General features: G+C 41.5%; 1 protein-coding gene across 1 annotated transcript in view; it reads right to left on the reverse strand.

The window, feature by feature from the left end:
* Positions 1-245: 245 nt before the first annotated feature.
* The window catches only part of LOC127581892 (protein lin-28 homolog A-like), a 63,913-nt gene continuing 38,164 nt past the window's right edge, over positions 246-25,994 (reverse strand). The window contains exons 3-4 of the mRNA XM_052036721.1: positions 8,660-8,844; positions 246-618 (exon numbers count right to left, since the gene is read on the reverse strand). Of these exons, the coding sequence (XP_051892681.1) occupies positions 246-618; positions 8,660-8,844 (558 nt within the window). The remainder of the gene's footprint in view (positions 619-8,659; positions 8,845-25,994) is intronic.

The raw sequence follows: 25,994 nt of genomic DNA on the forward strand, positions 1-25,994 counted from the left end.
TGTGCGATGCCTGGTGAGGGGAGGGGTGGGATGGAGTAGGGACCACTGAGGAATCTGATATCTAAAAAAGGTTTCAGTTTGAAGAATATCTATCCAAATCCTATTCATGATCAGAATGAGTAGAAGTTGGATTCATGATCAAGTCTTTAGATTGTTTTAGAGAACTGCTGGGTTTAGGACTCAACAGAGGAGGTGAACCTGAGGTAGTTTTAGATCCTGAAATGGTTCCCAGCCCTGACAGTGTGTCAGGTCTTTTTCCTTTTCTGCAAACATGAGCCTTGCCTGCTCGGCTCCTCAGCAGATTCTTGCAGGGCACTCTCTGCACATTCAGGAAGCAGCTTCTCCAAGTGCTCACCCGTCTCCTCCAGGAGCAGAGCGGTGCTGTATTCTCCTCCCGTCTCATGTGGCATGGTAGGTGAGGGGGAAGATGTTAATGGCCCCGTCATCGGTTTGTTTTCCTGCCTTCCCTGAGAACCGACAGATTGCTGTTGCTGGGCAGCTTTGACTGTGCAATTGGCCACCATGTGGCCAATACTTTGGCAATAATGGCACTTCTTAGGCTGGGGGGCTAGCTTACATTCCTTTGCATGGTGATCCAAACCGCCACAGTTATAGCATCTAAAGCAAATCAAAAAAACACAAGGATTAATATATTTCAGCAGGAATCTCCATTCTTTTACACCATGTCCCCTCAACACAATTTGCTCAAAATCAGAATTTCAAATTATAACCTTTGCCATCCAAGTTTACATGGGCTTTTGTGCAAGTTTAAAAATTATGCTGGAGCTCCACATAAAGAACTGGCCATGTCCCCACCATGAACTAATCATCAAGGCGTGATCCTGCTCATTGTACCGGGTAGCAGAACTTGGAGTAGGCTTTTAAAATTAAACCACGACACTGACAGGTAAGTTTTGAGTTTTTTTTTAATTTACTCCTTTCCACAGAGCATTGTAACTAATAAATAAATGGGTCTGTGTGTGTGTTTTTTAAAGCCAGATTAGTTATTTATGATTGGGTTAATCATGGGTGAGCAAGACTGATTGAAAACATTAATATGAGTGAAAAGCATATTTTCAATTGTACCAATCAACTACATTGTTTTAAGTGCATTGAGGAATGTTCTTAAAGCAATTTTTTAATCTTATCTTCTAAGATGTATTGCTGCTTTATGGCAGATTTTTCTATTTTTGGTAATAACTGAACATGTTAGAAATGAGGAAGCATGCCTTGGCATCTTGTAGGTAAATGAGACCTTGGTCTAATGTCTTGCCTGATAGATAGCACTCCTTCAGTACTGCCCCTTCTTTAGTTTAGTATTCCACCAATACTGCCCATCTGCCAGTTCAGCATTCCCTCAGTAAAGCCGCTGTTACAATGATTTACTAAATGAGTTCTAATGTCTCCAACAATATTCTTAGTCCTTTATTTAAAACACTGATCTAAAAAAGATATTTTACAGACATGTAGCTGTCTGAGAGAGTAGGAAAATATAAAACTAATTAAAAAGAAAACAATGTTTATTAATTCAGCATGTATTTCTTCATTGCACATTGCACAATTCCGCTTCATTGCGCATAAACAGTAGGGGGCAATGTCACACCATTAAACAGTAGGACACTGTCGTGCCATAAATAGCAAGGTCTTCAAGTTACCATTTACCTAAAACCCATCTCATGCATTTATTTGCTTTTACTGACAATGTCTGTGGCTACTACTGCCAGTAACAAGAGTGCTGTAATTAATTTGTAAGATGACTTGCACAGAATGCTGTGGTTCAGCTTCCACTCTCTAATCCCTATTGACATATCAGAAGTGAGAGAAACAGCTTACTGTGCTTACAACACACACAAAATGCTGGAGAAACTCAGCAGGTCAGGCAGCATCTATGGAGAGAAATAAACAGTCGACATTTCAGGTTGAGACTCTGCCCAGTCCTGATGAAGGGTCTTGACCTTATACGTCAACTGTTTATTTCTCTCTATAGATGCTGCCTGACCTGCTGAGTTCCTCCAGCACTTCATGTGTGTTGCTCCAGATTCCAGCATCTGCAGAATCTTTTGTGCCTCTGTTACTGTGCTTACATACAGTTTCATTTATCCATCATATACAGACACTTTATTGGTGATTGTACTTCAACAATGGGTTCCGAGCTATTGTATTCACTCTGCATTGTCAAACTCACCAACAAATACTTACACACACTAGAAAAACCATCCACCTACTCATATGGAACATTCACATACAAACTCTACACACTAACAAATTTTGCCAAGCATGTAATGAAAGATGTGCATACACTCAAAAATATCAACTCACACAGAGGTCTTGTTTAGAGCATGGCTCGTGGGCTTAGCTGTTATACGCGTACCTCTTGAGCAATAGAACCCTCAACTTTCTGACCCAAGAGAACTACTGGAACTCCATTTCTGCAGCTAAATGGTTTTGAGTCTGAACTATAATAATACTGTTCTGCCTTTGATCATTGTGGCCTAGTGTATCTAGGCATTGTGTCCTGGGATAGGAAGGGAGAATTGGCAGAGCTGAATCATCATAGGAACATTAAGAAATAGGAGTGGGTCATCCAGCCTTTATTTTGGATCAACCATTAAGCTCATAGGTGATCTTCTACCTCATTGTCCAGCACTATCTGCATATTGCCCTATTCCCTTAATGTCCAGAAATCTATCGGTGTGTGTGTTGAATGGCAGAACAATCCCATAGCCCTCCAAGGTCAAGAATTCCAAAGGTTCACCACCCTCGGAGTGAAATAATTTCTCATTTTACTCCTAACTACTCCTTGTTCTGAAACAGTGTGCCCTGGTCCTAAACCCCTTCCCTGCATCTATCTTGTTTTGCATGTTTCAAAGAGATCTTTCATTCTTCTAAACTCTAGAGGGTACAGCACCAGTCTACTCAATCTCTTCCCATACAACAACCCACCATCTCGGAATCAGTTCAGAACCCACCATCTCCCACTTTGCGAATCTTTGCTGCACTCCCTCTATGAAAACTGCATCTTGGATAAGGAGACTAGAACTTTACTCCAGGTACATTCACACCAAGGCCCAATACAATCGCAACAGACTTCCTTACCCCTGTTTCATACTATTTCTTAATAAAGGTTAACATAAGATTTGTCCTCCTCATCCCTTGCTGCACCTACATTATGCCGTTCAGCAACACCTTGGCCATGAAGCACAGCTCGACACCTTTGAACATCAATGCTACCCAATTTCACCATTTAACTAATACTCCACTTTTCGGTTACGTGAACCAAAGTGGATAACTTCACTGTTTTCCACATTGGACTCCATCTGCCATGTTCTTGCCCATTCCCTTAGCTTGTCCATATGCACTTGAGGCCTCTTTACATCCACCTCCTACTCACAATCCCACCTAGTTCAGCATTATCAGCAAACTTTGAAAGATGACAAATTATTGATATAGATTGTGAAAAGCTGGGTCAAAGACCAATACCAGCATTAGCTCACAAATTACAGCCTGTCAACCGGAGAATGATTTGTTTATTCCCACATTTTCCTTTCTGTCTGATAACCAGTTCTCAATGTATGTCACCCCTACTTATATGTGCCTTATATTGGTCAACATCTGTACTGGACCTTAATGAATGTCTACTGGAACAGCAAATACACCACATCCACTGGTTTCCCCCTCATCTATTCTGCTGTTCACATCCACAAAGAATTCCAGTGGATTAGTCAAACTCACCAATTTCTCCAGTACTATTTTTGACTCATACTTAGTTCTTCAGTTCCTCATTCTCACTGGACCCTTAACTCTCAGAAATGTTCTACAGGTTCTGGGTTTTCTTCCATGAAGATGGATCCAACGTAATCATTTAATTCCTCTGTAATTTCCTTATTCTCCATTATAAATTCTCCCTTCAAAATGCTTGTCTTTATCTGTCCACACTTACCCTCACCACTCTTTTCCTTTTTACGTAACAACAGCTGCTCTTACAGTCTATTTTCATGTTTATCATTATTTTCTATCTTGCCTTTATCAATCTCTTAGTTCTACTTCAATGATTCCAAATTTTCCCAGCCCTCACACCTACTGCAGGCAAGTGCGTAGATGAGGCGCGTGTAGATTTATCCATGGCTTCAGTGCGCTCAGAAATCAGATTCTGTTCCCACATGGTGAGATTTGGCTGAGGCATTGTAAATGGGGTTACCACAGAAGAATAAAAGGACATTCATCCCATCGAGCCTGTTCGGCCATTCAAATAGATTATCGCTCATATCATAACTCCACTTACTTGCCTTTTTGCTTATCCCTTAATCCTTTATGCAATAAAAATCTAGCAATCCCACTCTTAAAAGATCCCATTGACATCCAGCATCTAGAGTTTGAGAGAGAAATTTCCAGATTTCCTTCTCACAGGAAATTGCTCCTAGATTTCACCCTGAATGGCTTGGCTCTAATTAAGATGATATCTGATCAACATTTCTCCGACGTAGCTTCTCCATTCTCAATCAAGTAAAGCCTTGGTTGCATAAGCATCTCCATCTACTCACTCTTCAGACTTGAGCACAATATCTAATCTGGCAACTTGATATTAAGGGAGTACTTCCTAATTTCATATCTGAATGATGCCAACTCATTTATGTTAGCCCAAAGCATCCCAGTAATTAGAGATTAATATCCTGGACAATGCTGCCAGCAAACCAACAGAAAAATCATTGGGACATTTTTATAGTAGAAAATCTCTGGGATATTTTCTGTTCCAGTTCTGGTCCATCGAGACAGTGACAGACAACAGGACCCGTATACTCCCAGAGTTGAGTATTGTCCATCAACATACAAGCTTTGGTAAAATCACAGAGGACTGAGTATTTTCTGCAAAATCATTAACAAATTTTTGAGCTACTGACACTCCTGCCCAACAGTGCTGTGGGAATATCTTCACCAGAAAGACTGCAGATTCAAGCAGTCAGCTCACCACCACTTTCACAAGGGTAATTTGGAATAGGCAACAAATATTCTCCTCGCGGCAATGATCCTGAAACTCAATATTATAAAAAAAATCTCCAGTGCAGTTCTGAGGAAGTGCACTAGTGTTAGGGATCCATCTTTCAGATGAGATATTAAACCAAGGCCCCATCTGACTTAAAAGGTGGACATCAAAAAAATCTTATTGCACTATTTTTAAAAAAAGCAAAGATGTGTCCTGGCCAAAGTTTATCCCTCAACCAATGCCACCAGGTTATGTGGTCATTATCACATTATAACTGGCTGCCACATTTCCTACTTTACAGCAATGTCTACACTTCAAAAGTACTGCATTGGCAATAAAGTGCTTTAGGGTGCATTGAAGTTGCAGAAGATTCTAAGTTTTTCTCTTCACATTTCTGCGATGATTGACATGTCAAGCAATGAATGCCCTGAGGCAGGGGAGAGCAATTGGAGATGGGAGGTCTTAGAATAAAGTCTCTAAGGCTGCTGGTGTTAGGGCTGGAATAACAGGAATCAGCAGCTTTTCTGGAAGTGGCAGGAAATCAGGAAGGAAAATTTCCTGTTCCATTCAGCTCAATGATGGGATCACTTCCATTACATAAAACTCAGAGAAAATAGGAAAATAGAATGAAGTGCAGAGCAGGAAGCAAAGTATCGGTGAACTGACATTCCCGAATGGGCATCTTACTTTAATCATCACCTCCTGACCTTTGAAGGCAACTAAATAAGTGATGCATAATAAATAATTCATGAGATTCAATTGGTAAATAAACACAAAGGAGACTGAGGCTCAATTAATCAATGTCATCAGTCTCAATCACCATGGAAATATTAAATGAAAATCAATCACACTGATAAGAGGGGATTAAGGTCATGAGGGCACTTCCCAAACAAACTACACACCCTCAGGGAGTTAACCATCCTCACCACTCTCTAACCTATTCTTGATCCTCTCAAACTATTGTGTATTCTCCAACTTGCCTCTCATACTCTCTCTCCTCTGTATCATTTTCCCCTTCTCTCTTTCTCGCCTTTTAATCCTCTTTCTCTGACCCATTCTGTACTTTTGTGTCTTATTGACAGCAAAAAAACTTTTTAACAGAGTGACACCCATCACAAGACAGCTTGCAGGTTCTTTAACAAAATTTGACTCCAAACCACTGAAAATGATAATAGGCTATATTATTGAGGGAGGTTTTAAGGTGCATCGTAAAGGTTAAAAGGGAGGTGGAGAGGCAAAGAGGCTTAGGGAGGGAATTCCAGTGTTTAGGGGCTTGGCAGCTGGAAGCACAGCTACCAATGGTGAAACAATTAAACCAGGGATGCACAGGGGACCAGAATTAGAGCAGCATGGAGCTTTTGGAGGGCTGCAGGGCTACAGCATGTTAAAATGAAAGAATTTTAAATTGATGCTCTGCTAAATCAGTGAGCACAGTGGTCAGGGTGAATGGGATGATGAGAGTTGAGATTCAAGCAACAAATGAGTTTAAAGTTAATGGATAGTGAAAGATTGAAGACTTACCAGCAGTGTGGGTTCACAGTAGAGGTAACAAAGTAGTGGATAAACGTTTCTGTAGCAGATGAGCTGTGCCAGGGGACAAGCAAGTAACAAGACCAAGATGGAAATAGTGATGATAAGGATATGTGCCAGGGTAGAGATAATGGCCAGGGGATGGTGTTCCCTCCACCCCCCAGACAGCAATCAAAGAAACTGGGTTTAGGTTTTTTTCTCTCTTCCTCTACGTCTGTCCATTTCTCTCCCTCTACCTGCTATCTCAGTCTCTTCCCGTCTTCATTGCTGTTTTTCTTCTCTCTTGCTCTTCCTATTCATCTTTTGCCTCTCCAGATATTTATACATACACCAGGCTATTGCAGTTTTCACCCTCAGTTTCATTGCTGAATCAATGACTGGATCATAGTTGTCCGGCATGCACTTCACACCTATACCCCCCTACCTCAGCAGAACCCCACAGCTGCACTAACCTTTGGCACCCCTCAAAGGCTCAGGCGTCAGTCTGTGGACATCCTACTCCCTGAGCTCAGGCAGCAGAGCCCAAGGCCCTCTCCCTGGAATGCTCCAATGGTCTCAAGATATTACATTTAACATATAAAAAGTTAAAACAAAATGTAAAAAATATTTTAAAAAATTATAATAGACTAACTTAAGAGAACATAAGTTACCTATAAACAATCAAATAAAGCACTTTCTTTCACCTACCTCTCCATCCAGTTCAGTGAGCCACTGGATGGGGCAGAGACAGTTACACTAGTTACACCCGACTAGCTCGGGGGTGGGGGGAGCTGGTGGGGGGTGGGGGGAGCTGGTGGGGGGAGGTGGTGGCGGGGTGTGGTTGCAGATATGAAATGCATCTGGTCCCTCAGCTCAATCTGAGTCCAGCTGTTAAGCAGGAGCTCAGACATAAAATATAGAGCAGTACAACACAGAAACAGGCCCATCAGCCCACAATGTTGTGCCAAACTAATTAAACTGGCAATTAAATGCCTAACTAAACTAATCCCTTCTGCCTACGCAATGCCCATATCCCTCCATTTTCTTCACATTCACGTGCCTATCTAAGGGCCTCTTAAATGCCTCTATCGTATTTGTCACCACTACCACCCCTGGCAGCACATTCCAGGCACCCAACACTCTCTATGTAAAAATACTTGCCCCTTTGAACTTTCCCCCTCTCACCTTAAATGCATGCCCTGTAGTCTTAGACACTTCAACACTGGGGAAAAAGATACCGGCTGTCTATCTCCGCCTCTCATAAACCTCTACCAGGTTTCTCCTCAGCCTCCACTGCTCCAGAGAAAACAACCCAAGTTTATCCAACCTCCCTTTATATAGCACATACCCTCTAATCCAGGCAGTATCCTGGTAAACCTCTTCTGCACCCTCTCCAAAGCCTCCACATCCTTCCTAAAATGGGGCGACCAGAATTGAATGCAATAGTCCAGATGCAGCCAAACCAAAGTTTTATAAAGCTGCAACGCAACTTCCTAACTCTTGAACTCAATACCTCACTAATAAAGCCAAGCATGCCCCCATCTGACCTTCAGGTGTGTTGTTCTTTTGTGTTGCAATGGGAGTCATGAACCTGCTGACCTTTGAGGAGCACCTCACCAATGGTTCTCCTCCGGCTGCCAGTAAAATGTAAGTACATTTCAGCTCATTAACTGAGGCTTCAGTAAAGCTCACTGAGTCAATCCTGAATCTCACTGTCTGACATCATTACAGCTCCCCAGTGTTTAAAATTCTAGCCTGCCTCATACCCTGCATCTAACCCACTGTGTCTAACACCTCCAGCCCACGTGATTCTGAGTGAAATAGATCCCAGCCTTTACAATATTGTGCTTCTGAGCCCGTCCTTATTTCAGATGGATTAGAAGTTTGAAATCGCTTGACCTAATATGAAGCTGGATGACTCGAGCATCCTTAATCATCCTTGGTAAGTAGAGTTTTGCCTTACTGCCGCTAACTCAGCAGTGATGACCAACTTCTCTTCATTTTTCACACCATCTTTCCTCTCCCCATTTCTTCCCATTCTTCATTTGGGATGCAACTGCAAACAAGGCCCTGGTTCTGATATACTGCTTCTTAAGGACTAGAGGTGACTGGGATCACTTGCTACTGAGATGGCTCCCCCGCCCCCCACCACCCCTCTCCCCATCTCACCTGTCTCCTTTGGGTCTCCGCTTTTGCACATTCTTCCCTTTAGGCCTCCTTTCACTCCCAATGCAGGAAGTGCCACCTGGACCTGTTACCCGTATCGATTCCAAACCTTTGGAGGATTTCTTGAACGTAAATTCCACTGGCTCTCCCTCTTTCAGACTGCGGAAGCCTTCCATGTGCAGCTTGCTCTGAAATAAACAGCACTCGGTGGTAAGGAAATTGATTCCACTTAGAATGAACTCAGAAGCATCAACCTCCCAATGATTTTACCAAAGAAATTCCCGAAGCACCTAGACTAAAAGAAAATAAGGAATGCAACTCAGGGCAAGGTGTAACAAATGCTGTCACAGCACGAGGCCACTGTCATTGTGAACACTTGGTCACTAAGGTTCACTACTCTGCTGTTACCAGAACTTAGGTTAACTGGACATTGGTTACAAAGCTTACCAATAGTGTCGGCTGTGACTCACATATCAACACTCTTGCTTCTCAGTAACTTGCTTCCTGACTCACTAAAGCCTCCACCATCACCAAGGCTGGAGTGCAGTGAAAAACTCTCCTACTTGCTTGAATGACAGCAGCTCCACCAACACTCAAGAAGCTCGATAGCTTCCTGGACAAAGCAGTGCATTACATTGGCACCTCATCCACCACCTTAAACACATTTGCCCGTTCCACCATTGGCACACTACAGCTGCATATACAATCTACAAACTTCTATTCCTTACACATCAGTGCAGAAGAGGACAGAATTCAGTCACAACTTTGACAAGTTAGCCATAATGTACTCAGAGTGAGACTCAGCAGCAGGTCAGATATAACTTGCTGAACCAGAAACACCTGTGCAGCTAGCATCAGTCCCACCCACTGACTGACCAGATAAGCCTAACCATGCTAAAGTGTTCACCATTTGTCGCAGACCTGCCAAAATGGGGAAGGTCGTTGAGAGGAGTTTGTCACAATTTGCAACTTTCCCCACTGGCATCAGACCCGAAGGATTCGTAGAGTGAATGCTTTCATGTTATGCTTCACCCTAGCTATTGTCCCAACCCCCACACTCTCTCCCAATGCAGGCAAATCTGGGACATTCCAGAGCCACTGATACTGCAGGAGGTGAGTTAGTGCTGTAAATAATAGCCTGATGATGATGGTGGGGCCCACTTTGAAAGTCAGAAGGAGGCCAGTGTGTCAGATCCTCTAATCACAGGAGCCTGTCTAAGTGAGGAGCATGCTGAGAGTACAGAACATCCCTACCCATACACAATGCATTCTCAGGCTCCCTACAGGTCTGTCCATTGCATTTAAAATGCCCCTGGATTTATTTCTCTCTCTATTTGGAGCAATAATTTAAAAAGCAAGGCAAAGTTATTCCAAAATAGTGGTACATTTTACATCAAAACTCCTATTCGTGTCAAACTTAAACTGCCACTTCTCCTGCAGTCCATCCTCGTCTACCCTGAACAACAATCTGCATAAGCAACTGAATACAGAATAAACAAACAGGAAACAAAAGGCAAGCCTCAGCAAGCCACCAGAAACAGGGAACTTCTCTACATTCTGAATCCTGAGGACGAATCTATTATACATGCACCTCATGTCCGCACACACCTCTCTGCCTGTCACCCACAACCAACCCCACCCAAGAAGTTCAGGAAGTTTGCTGATCATTTTAGGAAAGTATTTCTAGTCAATTCTGTGGACATTCAGGATGAGCTCACCATCCTTGGCATTTTCCTTGGGGAAGGGGTAGAGGTAGTCTAAAGTAGTTCTAGAATTCAGAGTTTACTTATTTAACCTTTACAGTAATCCTGTGGACAAACAGATAAAATAAATAAACAAATGGAAAGTCAAACAGATAGAAACAATAGACAGATAGATAGATAAAGAGATAGGTAAATAAATGGATTAAACTTGCTTCATCTCCAATAAAGTTCTTTTCAACAATAGTCACTATTTTGTTGTACAAAATGTGACTGCCATTTATACACAGAAAGCTCCCACAATCAGCAATTAGGTAAAGACCATTAAGGAATAAATATTGTCCTGTATCCATGATAAATTTTCCCATCTTCAAAATAAATGTGATTGATCTCACTGCCCTCACCCCAGGGCCATGTGATTAACCTCATGACTGCACCCAGATGTGATTGGCCCTAATGCTGAATCCAGATAAGTGACCCCAGGACTCTGCCCAGCTGTGATGGACTCCAGGGCTGATAGGAACGATCAGAGATCTTCGTCCAGCACACAACCCAACCTGAGTGGGATGACGGTGAGAAAGGGTAGGTGAGGTGTGGCTGTAGCTGTAGAATTCTGATACAAGAATAAGAGAAAAATGAAGAGAGAAAAGGAAGGGGAGAGGGGAGAAAGCAAGAGATGGAGACGAGATTATGCTGAAGTGGGGAAGGGAGAAGGGAGGAAAGGCCCACGGAAATTGCAAGAAAGTTCAAAATATCATGTTTATCATTGTATTTCTTGGCAAATGGACATTGAATTGCCCATCCTTTCTTCCCTTAGGAAGAAGCTGGCAGCCTTCATAAACTGATATAGCGGTTTGATTCAACTACGTAGCTTACAAAAAGTCAACCCTATTGGCATGCAGTTGGATTCACACAAGGAAACTGTATGTTATTTAGTCATTTCGCGTTGGCAGCATTGACAAGCCTTTACTTCCCACTTAACTAACTGGATGATAGTTTCTGCAATAATATTCTACAATATTATTTCTACAATAATCCAGTACTTTTGTGATCACTTTTAATGACACCAGCTTTTTATTCCAGATATATTTATTGAATTTAAATTTCACAGCTTAATAATTACAGGAGGATCAATATCCCCAGTTTTGGACTGCACAGCAGGATGAGCAGACACCAGCTTTAGAGTCATAGAATATAGCACAGAAACTGGCCCTTCAGCCCACCATGAACATCCCAGCTATAAAAAGTGTCCATCTATACTAATCCCATTTTCCAGCACATGGCCTTGGCAACTCAAGTACTCATCTGGATACTCATTAAATGCTGTGAGTGTGCCTGCTCCACCACTCATGCAGGCAGTACATTCCAGACTTCAACCACCCTCTGATTCTTCCTCAGATTCCTTACAAACCTCCTAGCCCTTACTTTAAACCTGTGTCCTCTGGTTTTATACACTACTCTCATGGGGAAAAGTTTCTCACTATCAACCCTATCTATGCCCCTAATTTTGTACATCTCAGACATATCTCCCCCCTCACTCACCCACCCCCCACTGCTCCAAGGGAAACAAACCCACCCTATTCAATCTTTCCTCATAACTGAAACTCTCCATCCCAGGTAACATCTGCGCCTTCTCCAGTGCAATCATGTCCTTCCTATAGTGTGACAACCAAAACTGCATTCCAACTCTGACCTAACCAAAGTTTTATAAAGTTATACCATAACCTCCCTCCTCTTACATTCTATGCCCCAGCTAATGGAGGCAACTATCCCATACACCTTCATCACCTTATCTACCCTACTGCCACCATCAGGCATCCTTGGACTTGTACACCAAGATCCCTCTGTTCCTCAATGCTCCCTGGGGCCCTACCATCCCTTGTGTCAGAATCAGAACAAAGCCATGCTGACTTTGATTAATCTGCACCTTTCCATGTGTAGAATTAATTCTGTCCCTCAGAACTTTTTCCAATAATTTCCCTGCTACCAACATTAGCCTTCAAAGACCTGAAATTACCACGCATATCGTTAGTGCCCTTCTGAATAAAGGCACAACTGCTTTATAATGTACAGGAAAAAGACATATGAGCTTTACAATTTACTGAAGTATTAATATACATCAACTTTATAACCTATAGTAGGATTGATAGACAGCAACTTTGATAACATATGGGAAATTCAACAAGTATGGATTTCTAACGTACAAGAGGACAAACAGAAACCAGCTAATATATCAACAAGATGAAGGGTCTCAACCTAAAATGTCAACTGTCCATTTCACTCCATAGATGCTGCCTGGGCTACTGAGTTCCTCCAGCACTTTGTGTGTTGCTTATATATCAACAGAACTAGCAGATACTAGCTTTTCATTAGACTCAATTACAGTTCTGTAATTCTACAACATGCATTATCTTTATAATCTACTGGTTGATCAATAAATACCAGCTTTCTAATGTACAAGAAACTTGACAAACTTGACATATGCATGTTTTATAATGCACAAGACGATTGACTTGCACCATATTCATGATGTACCAGAGGCTCTACATAAACCATCTAGATAATATAGAGGGGAATCAACATGGATGGGCTTTGTAATCCATAAGTAGATTGACAAGCACTGGCATTATTAGGTACAGAGGAATCAATTATAATGTTTAAGTGGATTGACAAAAACAGACTTTATAAAATATGAGACAATTGATAAATACCAGTTTATTTGGTATTTAGACAGACTTTATAAAATATGGGACAATTGATAAATACCTGTTTATTGCTGCATAGGTTGACATTAAATAGTAAATCTTAGTAAAGCACAAGGGGATCGACAAGGAATAGATTTATAACATCCAACTTCATATCGTTCAGGAGGATAAACATACACGACTGAGCAGGGCCATCAGCATAACACCAGCTTTATAATGTATAGGGGGAAATCAGAAATTCCAACTTTATAACTTGGCAGAATCAACATCACCAAAATTATAATTTACGGAGCACTGACATCCCCAGTTTTATAGTGAACCAGAGCAAAGAAATATGAACTTATTACCATATGAGCTTTATAACATACGGCTTATCAACATACCCAATTCTATATTCCACATTGACACTCCAGCTAATTTCTACACTGGAGGAACAACACATCACAGCTTCTGAATGTACACAAGGATCAAAATATTCATCATATACAGGAGGACTGACATCCACGGGTTTATAATCCACGGTCCTCCAGCCCCCCACCCGCCCAGAGTCGGAGGTTTCCGCAAGGTCCTCCAGCACCCCCTCCCCTGCATGCCTGGACACCCCCGCCCCACACCACTCTCAGCTCCTCCCACACTTCCTCACCGGAGCCTTCCCCTCTCCAGGATTCGTCTTCTGTTGTCTCTGCTCTGTTTCTTCCCCCATCTACTTCTAATTCTGCATCCCACCTTGCACCTCCCCCAGCTCCCTCCCCCCATTATCCCCTCCCCCTACCCTGACCTCTCCTCCCACTCCCCTTCTTGTTCCCTCCCCTACATCCACCTCCTAATCTGCATCATACTCTTCAACCCCTGTACCACTCCCAACCTCTCTCACCCCTTTCCTCTCACCAGCCCAGCCCCAACTCCAACCCCTGCCGGGTCTTTACCATCCCCCCAGACCTCCTCCTCTGAGGCTGAGCATTCTGTTCTCTATGCCCCCACCTCAATGAATTCTGAGCTCTTTTTCCACCGCCTTCATCTTCGGTAAGGAGTCCCCTCCTCCTTCTGATGACCCGTTCTCCCGCCTCCAGCCCTCTTCTTCCACCTGGACTCCCCCACCAGGCCTATTACTTTCCCTGGACCTATTCATAGCCAACAGTCAGCGCAACATCAGCCATCTTGACTTTTCTGCTCCCTTTTACCCACTCCAACCTACCCTGCCTGAACGCTCTGCTCTCCACTCCCTCCGCACCAACCCTGACATTGTCATCAAACCAGCCAACAAAGGTAGTGCCGCTGTAGTCTGGCGTACTGACCTCCACCTTGCAAAAGGCCAGACGCCAACTCTCAGATACTTCCTCCTACCTACCCCTGAACCATGACCCCACCAAGGACCACCAGGACATTATCTCCAGCACTATCACTGACCTCATCACCTGGGGAGATCTGCCTCCCCACAGCTACCAACATGATAGCCTGGCACCCTAGGAATGCCCGCTTCTATCTTCTCCCCAAAATCCACAAGGAGGACTGTCCCAGCAGACCTATTGTCTCTGCGTGCTCTTGCCCCACAGAGCTCATATCCTTGTACCTGGACACAATCCTGTACCACCTGGTCCAATCCCTTCCCACCTATCGCTGTGACACATCACACGGTCTCCAACTCTTCCATAGCTTTAAGTTCTCCGGTACATACAATCTCATCTTCACCATGGACATCCAGTCCCTATATACCTCCATTCCCCATCATGACGGCCTCACTGCCCTCCACTTCTTTCTTGACCAGAGACAGAACCAGTCCCCTTCCACTAACACTCCCCTCCACCTGGCTGAACTTGTCCTCACCCTAATAACATACACTAGGAATAAAATACACCATCTTTCTATCCTACTTAATGACCAAATTGATACCAGCTTTTTATAGTAAAGGAGGATCAGCATGTCCCAACTTCATTATGTTAGTGAATGAATTTCCTTCTTTATATTGTACAGAAGCAACAGACAGCAGCTTTATGTTGTACAGGAAGATCAACATACAAGTTTATAATTTATTGTGGAGGATCATGCAAGAGATTTTTCACGTATGGAATAATTGACATAAAACAACTTTATAATACGCGGGAGGACTGAAATGCACCAGCTTTATAATTGGATAGTGGATTTACTAAAAAAAACAGCATATTAATGGACAAATTGGCTGACATAAACCAGAAAAACAAAGGAGGATCAGTATAGTCTAGCTTGATGATCTTGACTTACACTAGCTTTATAGTATGCAGTATACTAAAGGGCCAAGATTATAATGTACAAGAGGACTCATACAGACCAGCTTTATGATCTGCAGGAATTCTGAAAGAAATCTGCTTCATTGTGTACAGAAGAATTGGTTTTGCCAGCATCATAATTGACAAGTGGATGGAGACCCTCATAATGAACTGGAGCATAGCCAGCTTCAAAGATGTACAGGAGGATCAAATTCCCTTATTTTGTAATGTGCTTGCAGACCAACAGAAACGTTATAATGTACAGGAGGTTCAACATGCACCAGCTTTTTAATATACAGTCTGATTAATTTAAAACAACTTTACAGTGTTCAGGATTATAATGCATAGCTTTATAAAGTACACCAGGATTGACAGTTTTATGATGTACAAGATAACAGACACCAGCTCTCAACCCTGTACAGCAAAAGACATGTACCAGCTTAAAATTGTACAGGAACCAACATCTTTATAATATATAAACAAAAACAAGCTTCATACACAACAGAACACCATCACCAGAACAGTAATTTACAGGAGGGTAGAAATCCCCAATTTTTAATGAAACAGAGCCAGGAGATAAACTAGATTTATAAAGTGCAGTAGGATATATCAACTGCATATGATATAAGTAGGATATAAGCAACATGCAACATGCACCCACCTCATATTCTACAACATGTTGAAATCCTCACCTTTTCAAAGTGCAGGAGGATGGACATTCACCTGGTTCATAATGTATGGAAGGGTCAACATACTCCAGCTTTACTATGTATGGGAATTAAAACCTCCAGCTTTATAAGAGGACCAAGAAACTCAAGCTTCATAATGTACAGGAAGTTCAACAATCTGCATTTTGTAGTACAGGTGGATCAACAGAAACTGGCATTTAATGTGCTGGAGAATTGAAACTACCAGCTTTCACCAGAACCAGGGCAGCACCCGGGTGCAGCAGTTAGTGCTGCTGCCTCACACATCCAGTGGCCTGGGTTTGATCTTGAGCTCAAATGCCTGGAATTTTGACATTCACCCTGTGATTACATGGCTTCTCCCAGATATTACGGTTTCCTCTCACATCCCAAAGATCTGCCAGAAGCTTAACTGGCTACTGTAAATTGCCCCTAGTGCAGATAAGTGGCAAAAGAATAAAAGAGCAGATGATGAGCATGTGAGAGAGAATAAATTGCAAGGTTACAGGGAAATAAGAGAGGGAGTGACCCAGTTGGGATTGCTGTGTTGGGAAATGGCATGAACACGATGGACTGAATTAATTCCGCATCATAATAAGTTAAAAGATGGCAGGATATGGGCATCCCCTGTTTTACAACATACAGAAGGATTAACAGTCAACAGCTTCACAACTGAATTGGACGAAGACCTCATTCCACATGGTAACTGATGCGTACCAGCCACACCATGTTTAAAGAATTCATGCACTGCCATCACCACTCCCCAAAATTGGAATGGAGCTAAATCAACCTTGAACACAAGAGCCTGCCAAAGAAGAATCTACCATCATTTGCAGGAGGAGCAATATCCCCTAATGAACAGAACAATAAACATGCATCAAGGTTTTACTGTGCAAGGCTTTCAATGGACACCAACGGTTCCATATATAACAAACACTTAACAGAGTCCAAGTAGTTACCATTGTAAGGAGCCAAGGGCCAGATACAAATTATATTTGGCCCTGCAGCTTTCCACCAGCCACAGTTACCACAGAAAAAGTGACCCATTTATTTGAATGAACTCACTGACCTTTATTACAAACACAAGTGAAGGTTTTGGGGGGTTTCCCCTTTATTTTATTACTATTAACATTTTTTGGGGGGATCTGGGCATCACTGGCAAGATGAGGATTTATTATCCATCCTTAATTCCATCTGAAGTGGTGATAAACTGCCCTCTTGAAAAGCTTAGTCCTTCTGATGAAGGTATTCCCACCATGTTGTTCAGTAGGAAATTCCAGGAATTAGATCCAGCGATGATGAAGAAAGTGTTATATATTTCCAAGTCTAAACGATGTGAGAGTTGAAACAGAACCTGCAGGTAGTTGTCCTCCTGAATCCCTCATCTCTCTTGGCGGCAGAGGTTACTACAGATGGGATGTTCTCAGGTCTTGTAGCCTCTGCTGTTTCTAATGCTCTCAGTCATTTCTTGTCATCACATGGAATGAATTGAATTGGCTGGAGGTTGGCTTCTGTGCTGGTGGGGATCTCAGGAGGAAGTCGCGATGGATCATACACTCAGCATTTCTGACTGAACATGATTGTGAACATCTTTGCTTCAGCACCCACCAACATTCACAACTGGATGTGATACAGCCTCAGAGCTCTGATCTCATCCTTTGACTATGAGACAGCATAGCTCCATCCATTGCTATCTGGCATAAATGGTCCTGTGTTGTAGCTTTTTTTGATGTGCCTGGCACTCCTCCTGACATGCCCTTCTGCACTCTTCATTGAACCATGGTTGATCACCTGGCTTGCTAGTAATAGTGGAGAGCGGGACTTACACATTAAATGTGCTTATGAATGATGATGGAAAAGGCTTTCTAACAGGACCAACAGTGAGAAGGCCAGAGACATCCAACACTGGGACCTCAGCTTGGACAACCTACAGCCTAGTGGCTGCGATTGGACTTCTTATTCTGCCTCACAGGATAGTCACGGCAGCCAGGGAAACAGGTACTGGGAACTGCACTGTGGTAAAAGAACAACCAAGAACATCTCACTGAGAGCAAATGTAAGGAGCCTGTCAAGTTGAGCATCACCTGCTCCAATGTACTTGAGAATCACCTCACACTGGTGTCTGTTGTTTGGCTGGGAGATTATAATGTACAGATGGATTGATAAGGCACTAGCCCCAAAACTAGGGCTTGAATTTTTTGGTTTTAAACAATAAAAGCTGAACATTCTTGACCAGACCCCAGTCCTATGCCACCACCCACCAAATACCTGCTGGGAAATGTATCTTTTCTCCCCCCACTGACGAAACTCCATTCCCACAATAAATGTCAACTGTGCAGAATTTATATCTTCCTTTCCAAATGCTGCACAAGGCTTTCAATACAAGCATACAGACTTCTGGCTGATCTATTTTATCTAAGGGAATGCACTGGTCAATGGCATAGTGGTGGAAATGAAAACTGCAGGAATAAAGGCTCAGGTGCCAAATGAAATGAAAGCTCCAGGAAGGGGAGAATGAAACATACGAACTTGTAATGGTGAGCTGAGTGACTGTGTTGAATCGAGCAAATGGACCCCTTTGTGGGATGATTGGCAATGTCGCGCCTGCAGCAAGAATTCTGTCACACATACATCAGCCTTACTGCAGGTATTAGAGAAAAAAATTCAAGCCATTGCAAACATGGTAACAAAAGAAGTTATCACTTTGATGGAAGCTCAGAGATTCAATGTGATCAGGCTGTAAGGATCTTATTTCCATTCTACCACAAAATGATAGTAAGAGGAATATTATGGCCAAGATGAAAACTGAGCAACTTTGCAATCCCTCTCTGCAACAGATTTCCTCAGGTATTTTCAACACATCGACATATAGAATCCAAAACAAACAGAACCAACATTGAGGAAGAACCTTTTAGTAAAGGCAAGTAACTGATTTTCCCAAATCTAACTAAAAGCTGATACAGTACCTTAGAACTTAGTCACAAAAAGAGAAAAATTCAAGCCTTATTTATAGTGTACAAGAGGACTGATGGACAACACATTATATAATGTACAGGTGGTTTGAGAAACATCAGCACCACATTATATAGGCACATCAATATGTCCCAGCTTTAAAATGTTCAGAAGCATTGTCATCCCAGCTTTAAGGTGTGAAAATGATTCAAACCAGTTTTAGAAGGTATCCACAACTTGGAAATATATAGGACAATCAACATCCTGAGTTTTTAATGTTCAGGAGGTTCGACAAGAACAGAGATTAATAATGTACATGAGAATAGATAAGCAATGATATCTTTAGTTTTGTAATGCCCATCAGAATCAATACACTGGTCTATAACATGCACCAGCTTTATAATCTATTGCAAGAATTACATCCTGAGCTCTATAATGTAAAAAAAATTCAACATTTACCCTAGGCGCTAACTTAAATGCAGTACTGTATAAATTGTGGATTCTGCAGTAACTGCCCTCTATTGCAATGAGACAGATTGTCTCACCTAATCCCACTTACAAGATCTTTGGCCTTCATCTTGGTTGCCCACAGAGTTTCTGATCTTCCCTCTTGGCCACTTCTGGGACCTGCCGTCTCTCCACCCAATCATAGACCTATCCGTCTTACCCGTCTCTGCAGCAGACCCTACAAACCAAACCAATCACATCCCTGGTTGCAGTAACGAGCTATGGTTCACCAAAACATGTGCACTGAAAAGAAAAACAAGTTATAAAAAGGTAAAATATTCCACAGCAATGATTCAATGACATGATCTCACCTGGCACCCCACAGGCTGGCATCAGGCAGTGAGGTCTCAGCAGCCAGCTTGTCCTCAGACAACGTATTGCTGAGACCCCAGCCCTGATCCCCAAAGATCCCCTTCGACAGAAGGCCAGGCCTGTTTGGAACTTCAGCTTCTGTTGAAGGCATGAAGCTTTTTAACTTTCTAAATGTGGTCTGACATTTAGAGACCATTAAAAATGTCTAAAATTATGTAAATAAATAATAAAAATGAAAACTTTAAAAATTAAGAAATAAGTATCATTAAAATCACATTAAATACCTAGAAATAAATTGAAGGATTAAACTGAAGTACTTTAACATACTTCTACATTCCACAGGCTGAATGGGGTCTCCAATCCTGCACCAAAAATTTGACCTGGTGTAAAACTGTAGAGGTGATTCCCTAGCAGAATGCTGTGGGACCCAGCTAGTCCAGGCTCTGCTATTGGATTCATTGTGGAACCCAGTGACACAGCATAGTGATAGTATGGCATTATCTATGACTCAGTAAGTGCTGCATAAGTCTGGGGTGTACTTCCATCCACATAGCTGAATGCTGGCAATTCTCTTTAGAAATGTTAGGCACAGCCAGTAGGTTTTAGCCTGTAACGTACAGGAGACAATAGACATCAACTTGGTCATATACAGGATAATGGGCATGCACCAGCTTTAAATGTACAGGGTGATTAACATGCACAAGTTCATAATGGAGCATCAGCACACATTAACTTTATAATTAGGTCTTGAATTTTGTTCTTATCTGATAAAGCAAAATGTCCCTGAAAGGCATTGTGGAAATATTTTCCCCCGGTAAAACTGTGTCGACAATAAGCATCTCCAATATAGAATTTCTGTTTTGTTTTCAAGACGTTGCACTGGAATTTCAAAACGTGCTTATCAGCTGCTGACCAATCCTTTCTGGCTGCACAATATACTGATTAGTAGAGTGACTGGTGTTAGAAAAAGAGTAAAAAGCATGGGCAGAAATGAGGTGTAAAAACAAAGGTGTGTGTGATTACCTAAAAAAAAGGTTTTGTCAAAGTTGTTCTGTCTGATGGATTTCACTCCAGAGGCTGTCACTTAAAAGTTTGTGAACTGCCTCCACCAAGAAGCCAACAGCTTCGGTAAACAAAGGGATCATTTGCAGTGCTAAACCCATTTTGTGGCAAAATTCAGAAGTAGGCTCATTCCAGTTCCTATACATCTTGTGTTAACAAAAAACAGAATTAAGGCCAGCCTTTTACACTATGTTCAACAAGTGAGTGGAGTACTACATGTGTGTTCTTCTAAAATCAGGGTAAGTAGATTTCCTATGATTTAATGGCTTCACCAGAAAGCTTGCAAAGTTAGTGCAGACATATCGCATCATTGCGGTTACTGCTGTTACCTTATTGACTGAAATTTCTTTTTAAGTAATAAATCAACTAATTTTGCCAAACACTAACAAATATTATTGAAACATGCCCAAACTGAACCAAACAATGTTCATCCCCATTATGAATAGTAACACCTATAACTAACAGTTTTATAATGGACAAGAAATCGAATAGAACTAAATTTGTGGTATTCAGGAAGATTGATACACATCATAATTTATACACACTTTATAATTTATAGGACTGTCTACGAACAACTTTGTGATAAACATGGTCATCCCCCTATAGCAGCTCTGTAAACTCCTGTACCAAGCTCATTCATTAGATTATAATGCACAGGTATGTCAACATACACCAGCAACCAAAACTAAAATATTGCAGTGCATTGAAGATTCCATTGAAGCATTCCTCCATTTTATATTTATACATTAACTTAGCCTCCAGTTTATTTTATAATGTACAGTTATTTATAATAAACCAGATTATCTTCGTATGCAGGAATATATGCATCACTGGCCAGCTAACATTTATTGAACATCTCTCATTTCCCCTTGTACTGTGTCGCTCATTGGTCCATTACAGTGGGGAGTTAATCATTAACCACTTTGCTGGGTCTGTAGTTACATACAGGCCAGATTTCTTGAAGGACATTACTGAACCAAATGAACCAATCCACCAGATCACTTTTTCTGATAATACCCTTTTATTCAAGGTTCATTTAATTTACTTGAATTTGCACTGCCCAGTTCCATCATGAAATTCAAACTGGTGTCTTCAGGCAATAATCCAGACCCATGGATATTAATGTAGCAACTTAAACCACAATGCTATTGTACAAGACCATTCTCTTACACCTGCATTATAAAGCAGCTTTAAGATATATGGGGCCATCTCTATGGAGTTTCAAAGTGTGGAGTCATCCAGCTACTCCAGTGCCTTCATGCAAATCACCATCCACATACAACTTTACATAAATTGGAAAACTCACTTTATATACAATGACAAATGCACACGCACCATAGTGTATGCATACAGTAACTTATACAGACGTCTCCAAGTACAGACTGTTTATAATATTTAAGGATATCAATACATCCCAAATTCTCAATATACAGAATAATCTAATAACCAGCTTTGCAAAATGTAGAATTTTAAACATACACTAGATATTTTGTATATAAAAGACCAGTAATCTACAGCCAGTTTATGATTTTTTGAGCCATCTTTATAAAGGCAGATTTATAACAAACATCACTAACAATATGCATTGTCCATTGTACCAATCTCCATAAACATTCTCTCTCTGCGCCATCAGAACACTGTGGCTGCAGTGTGAGCCAAATGCACTGCAGCTATTAGCCTAGATTACTCACAACCCATGATCTTTACCAAGTGCATCAGGTGTACGGGCAAACCACCTTACACTGATGTGAATATATCACCGTTCCTTTACCACTGCTAGGTCCAAATTATGAACTCAACAGAGCTGTGAGAGTTGTAGAATATAAAGGCAAGGATGTAATGCTGAGGCTTTATAAGGCATTGGTCAGACCACATTTGGAGTATTATGAGCAGTTTTGGGCCCCATATCTAAGGATGTGCTGGCATTGGAGAGGGTCCAGAGAAGGTTTCCAAGAATGAACCCAGGAATGAAAAGGTTAATGCATGAGGAGTGTTCGATTGCTCTGGGTCTGTACTTACTGGAGTTTAGAAGGATGTGGGGAATCTCATTGAAACCTAATAATGAAAGGCCTGGATAGAGTGGACGTGGAGAGGATGGTTTCCAGTAGTGGGAGAGTCTAGGACCAGAGGGCACAGCCTCAGAATAGAAGAATGTCCCTTTAGAACAGAGATGAGGAGGAATTTCTTTAGCCAGAGGGTGGTGAATCTTTGGAATTCATTGCCACAGACAGCTGTGGAGGCCAAGTCATTGGTATATTTAAAACAGAGGTTGATAGGTTCTTGATTAGTAAGGGCATCAAAGGTTACGGGGAGAAGGCAGGAGACAGGGTTGAGAGGGAAAAATAAATCAGCCATGATCTAATGGCAGAGCAGACTCAATGGACCAAATGGCCTAATTCTGCTCATATGTCTTATGGTCTTCACCAGAAGTTCTGCAGTGATTCAAGATGGTGACTCGCCACTTTCTCAAGGATAAATAGGGATGGACAATAAATATTGGCGTTGCCAACAATGCACACATCCTGTAAAATAATCAAGTGGAACTTTATAGAACCACCAATTATACACAGTTTGTCATATAAAGGACCAACTACAAACATGAGCTTTAAATTAAAAAGGAAAATTCACATTAACCATATTTATAGAGACCAACTATACACAACAGCTTTATTTCAATACGCTACTGAGTATAGGAATAGATCAGATGAATTTGAAAGAGGGATTTAGATTTTTAAATCATTGGGCTTGTTTCTGGAGTGGGTGGTACCTGTACAAGGAGGACAGGTTGCACCTGAACTTGAATGGGTCCAATATCCTTGCTGGGAAGTTAGTTTGTGCTGTTGGAGAGGTTTTAAACTATTTTGGCAGAGGATTGGGACATAAAAGAGATACAATTTGGGGTGAGACTCAGTCAAATACAGAAGAAAAACAAAGTCAGTCCAATAGGCAGCACAGATGTGGACATAAGACACATGGGGAGAACTGCAAGGCTAAAATGAATCTGTTTTCTTTTTCAATCTTTTTATTAGTTTCCAAATTAATACAGATTAATATATAACGTCGATGTTTGTACATGTAATACAAAGAGATCATGAGAACAATCATGGCATAGATAATCATAAAGAATAATAAAATATAAAAAAAATCTGTAGATCCCACAATCTCTTAGTAAATGAATATAATATAAAAGAAGGGAAAGAAAAAGATTTATTGTGTATATAAAAGAAAAAAATCCCCAAATCAATAAGAAAAATTATAAATATATCAGACCAAACTAAAAAGAAAAATTTCAAAAGAAAAAGACAAAAAAAAAAATTTTTAAAAACTGGACTGAAATTTCTCAATAGAAACAGGGCAATATTATGTCATCAACTCCGTTCCTCTAAATTGGAAAGTTATTGAAGAGGGATGATGAATCTGTTTTAATGCAAGTAGCCTGACTGGTAAGGCAGATGAGCATTGAACAGCACATGGCATCATCATATTGTTGCAATCACTGAGACATGGATGAAAGGAGGGCAGGACTGGCGCTGGTAAATTGGGCAGATCAATGGTGGATGGAACTTAATCCTGATTAAGTGCAAGGGGATATATTTTTGTTTTTGGGTGGCAGTCAAACAAGTCTAGGATATATACCATAGGGCGCTCAGGAGTATTGAGGAACAAAGGGACCCTGCCGTACAAGTTCAAAGATCCTCTGAAGTGAATAGCACAGGTTGATAAGAGTGGTGAAAAAAGCTTGCCTTCATTAACTGGGTATAGAGCATAAGAGCAGGGAAATCTTGGTACAACTTTATAAAACATTGCTTAGGCCACAGCTGGAATACTGTGTGCAGTTCTGCTCACCACATTATAGGAAGGACATGATTACACTGAAGAGGATGCAGAGGAGATTCATCAGGATATTGCCTGGGATGGAACGTTTCAGTTATGAGATGTGGGTGCCTAGACTGGGTTCCTTTTCCTTGGAGAGGAGGCAGCTGATGAGTGACCATCTGAGGTATACAAAGTTATGAGAGACATAGATAGGGTAGATATTAAGAAACTTTTCCTCATGGCAGAGGTGTCTGAAACCAGAGGCCACAGGTCTAGGGCAAGGAGTGAGAGGTTTAGAAGTGAAAATAGAAAGAATTGTATCACCCAGAGGGTGGTTGGAATCTGGAATGCACTGCCTGAGAAGGTGGTGGATGCGAGTACTTGCAGAAGCAACTCGACAAGCATTTCAATCACCAAGGCACAGTAAGCCAAGTGCTAGTAAATGGGATCAGATTTGATAAGTACTTGATGGTCAGCATAGACATGATGGACCAAAGCATCTGTTTCTATGCTATATGGCTCTATGACTCAAAATAAAAGGGCAAGCCTCATATATGTTACAGGATGATCCACAGACACCAATTCCGTAAGTTTACACTCATTCTCATACAGCAACTTTATAATAAGCAGAAACACCCTCCGACTATACAGGAAACCCCAGACGTATCAGCTTTCTAATATAAATCTCACATGCGTTTTGGCCTATCTGGTATAGTCGTACATTGAATCCTTCACCACAACAATAACAACCCACTTATATCACAAAGTAGCAACATCCCAAGGTGCTTCAGAGGAATGTTGTCAAATGAAAATTTGATTCTTCACCATACAAGGAGATGTTAGGGCAAATAGGTTTTAAGTAACATCCTTTAGGAGGATTAAGTAGTAAAGAGGTGGAGGAGAATTGGGAGGGAATTCCAGTGCTTGGGACCATGGCAGCTGAAAGCAATGCCTCAAATGGTGTCTCAATTAAATTCATGAAGCCAGAATTGAAGGAGTACAGACATTTCAGAGGTTTTCGGTTCAGAAAAACTTTAACACAGAAAGAGGACATTTGTTCATCAATTAAATGCTAGCCAAAAAAGACCTGCTCAGACCATCCACTTCCCAGCTCTTGCTGAGCAGCCTTACAGGTTACTGCGCATCAGATTCTCATCCAGGCATTCTTTAACTGTGCTGAAGGTCTCTGCCTCCGCCACCCTTAAGGCTGTTAACTTCAGCCTCCCATCAATTTGGGTGAAAAGTATCCTCAACTCCTCTATAATCTTTCCGCATTTTATTTTAAATACATGCCCCTTAGTTGCTGACCTCTCTGCCCAGGAAAATAGCCATTTCCTATTCATCCTACCTAAGCT

Source organism: Pristis pectinata, chromosome 22 (genome assembly GCF_009764475.1).
Source record: "Pristis pectinata isolate sPriPec2 chromosome 22, sPriPec2.1.pri, whole genome shotgun sequence".
NCBI lineage: Eukaryota > Metazoa > Chordata > Chondrichthyes > Rhinopristiformes > Pristidae > Pristis > Pristis pectinata.